The sequence below is a fragment of the Ailuropoda melanoleuca genome, chromosome 5 (assembly GCF_002007445.2).
Source record: "Ailuropoda melanoleuca isolate Jingjing chromosome 5, ASM200744v2, whole genome shotgun sequence".
In the NCBI taxonomy this organism is placed as follows: domain Eukaryota; kingdom Metazoa; phylum Chordata; class Mammalia; order Carnivora; family Ursidae; genus Ailuropoda; species Ailuropoda melanoleuca.
In genome coordinates, this window is record NC_048222.1 from 82702620 (window position 1) to 82711703 (window position 9084).

The window sequence follows — 9084 nt, forward strand, 5'->3', positions numbered from 1 at the left end:
GATTCAAGAGGACTTCCTGTCTTAGGGAGTCAGAACCTCTCCGCTGGTGGCTCGTGGACAAGACTTGGGCAGCACAGGCTGCCACCTGGATTTTGTGGGTAGGAGATCCCACCTGGATCCGACCGGGACGCTCACTGCTGCTCTGTGGTTACTCTGAACGGGAAAGAGGGCAGGGGACGAGCCTCCGCACTGCTGCGGCTGACTGTGCGTTCCCACAGGCCCTTCCTGAACCCCACGTGTCTGCTTGTGACCCCCCAGCCATGTCGCGCTCACGCACTCCTGTCTGCTTGGATGTATGCGCATGTGCCCAGCATAAACGGGCTTTTATCGTGGAGGATGGACACACGCGATCCCCGCTGTCTGGGGACACTTAAGACGCCTGTGCTCTTCTGCTGGGACTCCGAGCACCCACAGGGAGGGAGAGGCTGCCTAGTCTTGCTAATGGAATTCTTCCTCTCTTAGGGTCTGGCACAGTCCCGGTGATGGTGGATGTAGGGCGATGACAGCAGCATGACTGGTTCTGTCGTGCAGAGCGCGGGCTCCACAACCGCACTGCTCATCTCGGGCCCCGCCCATGACTCTCAGTCTCTTGGCCCAGTGGGGAGCGCGAACCGGGTCTCAGGAGGACATCACGGAGGCAAGTTTAATGCAAGCCTGTCCCCCCCCCTTTCCCCCTTTCACCTCCTCTCGCCACCCCACCAAGAACGCTTTTTCCCAGTGTGGTTTTGGTGATCTTGAGACGCAAAATTGGGAATTGGGTGGTGAGAGAAAAGACGAGAAGACTCAAGGTGGTTAAGTTAAGCTGGGAATAAGGGCCAAGGAGAGAGAGAGAGTTCTGCTGCCTGGGCTGGCAAGACGGGTCTCAAGTTGGGCTTCCAGAGCTGAAGCTACTTGTGCATCGTGGGCACAGAAGGTTCAGGAACGGGCTTTTGGGGAGAGTTGCTGTGGCTCAAGCTCTGGACCCCTTTGATCCCAACTCAGCACACAGGACTGGGATTTTGCTGTCATTATTATCTGACAGATAATTACCCCTTCCTTCCTTCCTTCCTTCCTTCCTTCCTTCCTTCCTTCCTTCCTTCCTTCCTTCCTTTCCCTCCCTCCCTCCCTCTCTTTTCTTTTCCTTTCCTTTCCTTTCCTTTCCTTTCCTTTCCTTTCCTTTCCTTTCTCTTCTTTTCTTTTCTTTTTTCTTTTTCTTTTTTCTCTTTCTTTTAAATATGTGACTTCTGAAGAGACAGCCCAAGTGGGAACACAGAATTGCTGATGTACTTTCTACTTTCATTCCAGCTGGGTTAGCTGTCTCTGCCCGAACTAGTTTTTCTAGAATTTTCTCTATGCCACATAAAGCATACCAGATTTGCAATATGCCCTATAGCTCACCTCCACTTTGACTTCAAAGCTTTGTGTGTCAACAGCACGGTATTGTACACTTGAGATGTGCTAAGGGGGTGAATCTTAAGTGTTCTCACCATACACACACACACACACACACACACACACACACACGGTAACTGTGTGACATGACAGATATGTGTGTTAGCTTGTTTCATTAAATCATCAGGTTGTATACCTGAAATATATACAATTTTAAATTGTCAGTTATACCCAGATAAAGCTGGGGAATAGCTTCTTATGCTAGAGGAAAGGCTGCAGGTCACTTCATGGATTACCTTACACTCTGTCAGCTCATGTTATGACTACTTAGGCTTCTATCTCTCCAAATAATCTGAGCATTTGAGGCTAGGGACCACCTTATCCTTCTTTGTGTCTTCTCCAAGGGAAGTCTGGGGAATGTTCAGTAAGGGGAAAAATGTTGGTTTTCATAGCAAAGATTGTTTTATTTGCAAATCCTCTCCTGGGCTTAGCTCTCCTCATTGTGTGTGTGTGTGTAAAAAGATGTGAATAAAGAAGGGATTCTATCTGCCCCAAAGAAAATGCAAATACCCTTTTGATAGCCTGTTCTGGGTTGACCAGTGTTGCCCTCAAATTCTGTCCACTTGGAACTTTAAAATGTGGTCTTATTTCCAAATTTGTAGATGTAATTAGTTGAGATAATGTCATCCTGGATTAGGGCCAGCTTTAAATCCAATGATTGGTATCTTCATAGAAGGCCATGTAAAGATACAGAGGCATACACAGATGAGGGAGAAGAAAGTGTGAAGACAGAGACAGGGATTGAAGTGATGTTGTGCTAAGCCAAAGAGAGCCAAGGATTGCCAATAACCACTAGAAACTTGAAGATACAGAAAAGGATTTTTCTCTAGAAACTTCAGAGGGAATATGGCCCTGCCAATACCTTGATTTTGGACTTCTAGCCTCTAGAACTATGAGAAAACAAATGTCTAGTGTTTTAAGCCACCTAGTTTGTGGTAATTTTTATGGCAGGCCTAGAACCAAAACATAGCCAAAACTTTAAACCTCCAAGTTTGATTCTGGAAAAAGAATTTTAGAGTAAGGGGGTGGTGTTGGGAGCACAGTCTGATTGTTCCTGAGATCTGCTCTCCCTTTGCATGTGTAGATGGAGACCTGTTTTTGTTCTTACTGCCACTGCTGTCCTGGCTTCACAGTGTTATGGGTAGCATTCAGGGTCAGGGTCAGGTGTGCTGGGGTAATTCTGTTCATTATCTTATTTAATGTGAAAACGACTGTATGATAAGATACCAGTAAAAGTTCTCCGCATCCTTCAGATTTCTTGATTTCCAGTAACATATATTAACTCTGGACATTTTTAAGCCTAAGGGGAATGCACTAGAGAGATATCTGGACCTTATAGAAAAGACTGGGAACATGGGCATAAACGAAGGATCCCTAAAGGGTGGCTGTGCTGGAGCAGGGTCCTGAAGCAGTCTGCTGCGCTAGGATGAACCAGTTTCCCACTGGCACTGATGTAGTGATATTGTTTACTCAAGTTCAGTGCCTGGGGACAGACATCTGATTTGCTAAGCCTAAGTCATGGACTTCCCCATGGCTGCCCTGTGATGTGGAGAGCAAAGATGAGTATTTTTGGCTTCCACAATGCAGGTGGCCACTCCCTTGAAGGTTATACCCGTGGAGCCACGAGATGAGTACAACATGGCTTTTATGTATGATAAATCAGTATGCTTGTTTATTTCATATGTGGGTTTTCAGCAAGAATGACTGAATGTTCCTGTCTCGTCTAAGCTGCCCTGAAGAACATCAAAGGCAGTGTTGTGTGTCTCTGCTGGCATCCCATTGTCAAAGTTAAAGTAGTCTCTCACCTCAGGCTGGGATGATCATGGTTTTGGGAACTGCAAGAAAAGGGTGGAGATCTTTAGCCATTATTCTGGGTTGTGGACCCTTCTGAAATCTGGTGAAAGAATATTTGCCTTTTCCTTTCACCTGGTTTTCTCTTTGTAATTCCTGCTTTTATGTGAATTTCATTGCATTTATATTACCTCGTGAGCTTTTGCACCCACCTTTCCTTTTCTTTTGGTTAGGGGGTGGGTTTAGTTAGCAAATACAGGTAGCCCAACACCACAGAACCTCTCTAGATGTAACCCAAAGGACTTGCTAAAATACCGAAGCCCAAGGAGGCCAGCCCTGTGGACTCCTGAAGATTTCTGGTTTTTCTTTTTTGTTGGAATGTTGAAGATTAAAGTGGGTGAGTCTGAACAGGCAGGACTTCCAGAAAGAATGAAGCCCTGCTTAGCATTCCAGTGCAGACATTCCGTTGTGTTTCCCTCAGACAAGTCCTTGGAGGAGGGAAACCCTGACACTCAGCTGCTGTTCTTTCTCCTGAGCAGCTAATGACAAAGGTCTTGATGAAGCTCTGTGGCATCAGCCGCTGGGCGGGGACACTGGAGGGAGAGCAAGGAAGAGCTGCTGGAACAGCGCTGCCCCACAGACAGCTGGAAGTTTCGGTGTGAGCATGGTTGGTGTGTGGAATCTTAGGGCAACCTTGATCTTGAAACTTCAGAGCCGCTGAGTAGAGTCAGGAATGCAGTGCCACCAGGAGCATTACAGCTTTCAGCCATCAGAAGAGTTTTGAGGGGCCTGCTGTTCCATGGATCTAGCTGGATTCTTGACTCCTTGTTGGAACACAACCAATCCCTACAAACTACAATGAATACTTCCAGCTCGATTCCTACACACATAATTGGGAGGTGGTATAGATTGACAGTAAAGACACTGGATCAAGACTGTCTGGGCTCAAACCCACAACTAACTCACTCTTACTGATTGTGTGACTTTGGAAAAGTTGCAGAATTGGAGCAAAAAAGCTTTCGTGGTGAGGATGAAGTGATTTAATATATGTGACCCACTTAAAAGTGTGACTGGCACAGAGTCAGCTATGGTGATACATCATTTCCTTGGGCCTGTGCCCATGTGTTCATGAACTCAACTTAAACTTGAAATAAGAATTAGTGATTGGGGATGGGAGGGCAGAAAAAAGAATAGGAGATGCATTTTGCCGCAGTGCCCCTTCACAAAACACCTCTGGAATTTTGCCAGTAAGTTGGTGAGAATATGCCCCTCATTTGCTACCCATGGCTTGTCAATGATCTTTACACACAGAGTGGGGATTTTGTCCTTTTAGCCATTCATATATCCTTTTAATTGGACCCACAAGGTGAGGGTCATGGCTCTTTGACCTGAGGGAGGATATTTTTCTCCATTTTTGTGCAACAAGACAATATGTTGTGACAGAACGCTACCCATTTCCATCCCACCCTGCAACCGAAGAAGCACCTGCCTTTAAGCGCGGTGCAAGTATGAATTTCTACTCCATCATTTCCAAACAATCCATTCCCTGAAGGAAAAAAAAACATGGAAAAGAAAAATCAGGCTTTAGGGGGCTAGGAGAAATCCTAGACCTGCCCTCTCTTCCTGGTGGGTGGCTTATGATTTTGCGATTGACCATCTGCATCCTGTCCTCTTACCTCCTATCCTATCTCAGTGAGGGCTGCCACATCTAAGGCTAATCAGAGGAGGTTAGGGGAAATAGGAATTTGGTTAGCTCAACAGTGATGGGTGTGTCATGAAAATTGGCTCCTCTCTCTCAAGCTTGGGTAGACCCTCAGGATGTGGCAACCGAGGAGCTGGGCAGGGGCTGAAGACCATTAACTCACGTCTTGTCCCTAGCCTGCTGGTCCATCTGCTGTGGGTGTTCCCCTGCTGGTCTTATGCCCATAAGGGATTTTAAGGGCCTGTGTCCTCGGAAGACCCCCACTTTCATGATCAGACCTGTGCCCGCCATCTTACCTGAAGGCAGTGAGATCAACAGGAGAAAGAGTAATCCAGACAGGGAGTGCCTCATCGCTTGAGAGGGCATAGAACTGGAACTTTCTGGGGTTGGCTGCCTGGGAGATTCCTTTATAGAAGCTGGACAAGGCTGGGTGGGGCTGGACACTGACCTCATTCTACTTGGAAGGGCACCCAGGGGAGACAGACTTCTTCAGGGTTAGAGGAAGAATTGTCCCTAGTCCTGTCTGTGCTATTTCCGCTTCTACAAATCTTGGGACAGGAAGGAACTCAGTCAAGGCTGAACAGGTGCAGACACCAGGCATCTTCATGCCCAGGCCCAAATATTTACCCCATAACTTTGTGTGTATGATAGAAAAATGGCAGGAGAAGTGTCTACTTTCTTTCTACTTTGTTTCTCCTTTCTTTTGGAGCCCCACTGAGATCACAGGAGACCAGACAAGTGATGTTATAAACAGGGGCTTAGTTTAAGACCAGAAAGGATGTGAACAAGAACTTGCTGTGTTTCAAGAAACAAAGGGTCTCAAGGTGCCAATGTTGGTCTGCCCCAAGAGTTAGGTAGGGGCTCAGACATAGCAGAGAAGGGTTAGCCTTCTCTTTGGGCAGCAGATTTTTTCACCTGGCTAGAGGCAGATGGTGCAGGGAACCTGTCATCCAGAAAAATTCACTGAGGGGCTTCATTTTCCAAATGACTAGTATGAAATGTTTTGTAGCATTTGGGAACTTTGAGGGTTCTGGGAAAGGTATTCTTCCTGGAATAGGTGGGCTGGAACTCTCTTCTGGTCTCTCACAGGAAGAGCCAGATCAGTGCGGAATTCAAGGTTGGATGCCCAGTGTTCAGAGCAGAGCAGGACACCACTTCCCCGGAGCTATAGGGACGCAGTTCTGGGGAAGGGTCATTAGGTCTGTTTTCCCTGGAGTGGTTGGTGGAGGAACAAAAGTTGAGAAGACACTTACTTTGGTTATATTCTTGCCCTTTGAGGCAGGCTTGTACCCAAGTAGCGCCCGACCGTAGGATTCTGAGTCTGTAAAGTGGCAGTGGAGCATAATTTTATCGGTTATGTTCCATTTTGCAGTCACATGTCCTTGGATAAATTATTTAGCATCTCTGAGCTTCAGCTTCCTCTTCTCAAAAGTGCATTATAAAAGGGTTTTCTGAGGATGACAAATTACAAAGTGCATTGCACTCATTCTGGTAGAAACTAGGTTATTCATTTCCTTCTCTTCTTCCCCCTCTCTTATTAAATTCCACCATTATAGCTGTGTTTCTTTCTTTTTTTGCACACTCCCTCCAAGAGATCTCTTAGTGAATGCAAAAAGTAGCCAGGAGAATTTTATTCTGGGTTCCAATAATGTGAGTTGTTGAGAGCACCACTGTGGATTAGCATGGGAGTGGGGAAGAAGAAGGGTGCTAGTGGACTGGAAGTAAGTAGTTCAATACTAGATCAGGGCTGAGGGTTCCCTTGGATGACTCCATGGAAGACTCCCAGGAGACTCTGCATGGGGCATACAATTCCTGCCATAGAATAGAGGCCATAGCCTGACCATCAGCTGCCAAGACACAGCGAGGACTCAGTGGTACCTTCTCGTTCTTTTAGAGATGGAGGACACAAGGCTTGAATGGGTGAATGGGCTTGCACAAAGGAAAGAAGCAAGTGGTGAGCTGTGCTCACATAAAATATTCAGCTCTTTTGATTCTCAGTTCAGAACTCTTTCCTTCTCTATGTATTTTAAGTTGATCAGTTGTGCATTTGGAAATATGGAAAGTATGGATGTAACATTTTCCAAATAGTTCTGAACCCCTCCTATACCTGTTTCTGGAAAAGCAGACCTACAATGAATTTGGAGATTAGCATGTGTGCAGGATGGGCCCTTTCCTTTCCACCTGTGTGTCCTGATTAAAGCACCATCCCAGCTTCAGGCAGGAGATTTTCCTAACTGTGTTCCCACCTTTTGCCTGATGTCTTTTTGGGGAAAAGTGACAGGGAAACGCAAACAGCTTTATTCTCTCCCCTTTAATATTGCTCTGTTGGTGCCTTCTTCTTTTTTTCTTTTCATAGAATTTTGGTGCTCTCTGTATCATGTCTGCCTTCAAGGAAAAAAAAAAACCCAACCACAATGACTATACATTTTATGCTATGATAAATTAACCCTTTGAAGGAGGAAGCCTCTTCCCCAGCTGCCTCATTCACTAATCACACAGTTCCTGAGTACAATGACTTCACTGCTTTGTTTTTCTCTACGTGCACGTTTATGTTCACCCACGGCTCTTATTTTTAAACTTTAAAAATAAATCACTGTTAAATGATGAAATTTAATACACATAAAGAAAAATAAGCAAATCATGTACGTAGCTTAGTGGCGGAACATATAGCAAACACCGTGTAACCACCACTTAGATCAAGAAAATAGACTTTTTCCAGCATCACTGAAGGTCCCAGGGAACCCTTAAGTGACCACAGCCTGCTGCCTCCCCCACAAGGCAACCGCTGCTCTGACCCAGATAATCATCACTTTTTTGCCTTGCTCTATGGTTTTCCCTTCAGTATGCATCACTAAATAGGGTTTTTTTTTTTTTTAAAGATTTTATCTATTCATTAGAGAAAGAGAAAGAGTGCAGAAGTGGGGGAAGGGGCAGAGGGAGAGGGAGAAGCAGGCTCCCTGCTGAGCAGGGAGCCAGATGTGTGGGCTCTATCCCAGGACCCTGAGATTATGACCTGAGCCGAAGGCAGATGCTTAACCGACTGAGCCACCCAGGCACCCCAAATAGGGTGATTTAATTTGCTTCTTTTTGACCTATCTATAAATTGCAGCACAAAAGTATTATTTGTGGCTGGCTTCCTTCTTTACCATGTTTTTTGTGTTTCTGTGTGCAGCATTGATTTTTCCCTCAGTATATTGACTGCTGAATGTATTTATGACTACTGACAAGGATTTGAGTTGTTTCCATGGATTATAAAGAGTGTTGCTGTGGACATTTTTGTTACTTACATTCTGTGCCCACAGGCTTGCTTTTTGGAGGGTAGATACATTGGAGTGAAATTGCTAAGTCACAGGGCATGCGTAACAACAATTTGTCCTAAATGTCAAATTGTTTAGTAAAGGGCTTTTTACTAATTTGTATATCCATCAACAATGTGTAAGGATTTCGGTTATTCCACATCCTTAGCACAACTGGGTATTGTCAGATAACTTGTTGGTTATCTAGTGGATAACTTTGATAACTTGATGGTTATCTAGTGGTCCCTCATGGTGGATTAATTTAATTTCCCTGATCACAACTAAGGTGGGGTATCTTTTCATATGTTTATTGGTTATTTGGATTTTCTCTTTTGATAAGAGAAGTTAAGTCATTTCTCCATTTTTTTCTCCTATTGGTTTGTCTATTAAGAATAGTTTGTACTGTGAATATTCTTGCTATTCTGATTTTGTAATAATCAGGGCAGGCTAAGCATTCACTATATTAAGACGATGCATGCGTCCTCAGACCTAGTTCTTTCCCTAGGTCTGGTTTTAGAAATGCTGGTGATAAATCAAATTTGATTTATATGATGCATCTTATATGGGAAATGTCTGTGACCTAGGTATTTGCTCATCCTCAAGAAATGTTGGCACGGCTAGTGTAATAACTTTTGAAGATAACCATTGCTAATTTGATGATTACCAGTTGCCACTGAATGAATTGTTAAACTACTGTGTTTATTTCCTAGAAAAAGAAGAATCATTTGTAAATTATGCGTTGGTCCAAGATGGCAGCCTAGAAAGACCCTGAACTCACCTCTTCCTATGGACACATCAAATCTACAATTACTTATAGAAAATTCCTGCTGAAAAAGGACTGAAAACTAGCTGAACAGCTTTCTC

General features: G+C 44.7%; 1 protein-coding gene and 1 non-coding gene across 2 annotated transcripts; one reads left to right on the plus strand and one right to left on the minus strand.

Moving 5' to 3' along the window:
- Positions 1 to 4595: 4595 nt before the first annotated feature.
- Positions 4596 to 5275, minus strand: DEFB136 (defensin beta 136). Its single transcript, XM_019804241.1, has 2 exons — positions 5221 to 5275; positions 4596 to 4768 (listed from the first exon to the last, which is right to left on the minus strand). Exons 1-2 carry the CDS (start codon positions 5273 to 5275, stop codon positions 4596 to 4598), a joined length of 228 nt encoding a protein of 75 aa, XP_019659800.1.
- Positions 5276 to 8622: 3347 nt separating this feature from the next.
- On the plus strand, positions 8623 to 8754 carry LOC117802509. The gene has a single exon (XR_004625885.1). It is a non-coding gene; the product is annotated as a small nucleolar RNA SNORA72 (small nucleolar RNA).
- Positions 8755 to 9084: the final 330 nt, after the last annotated feature.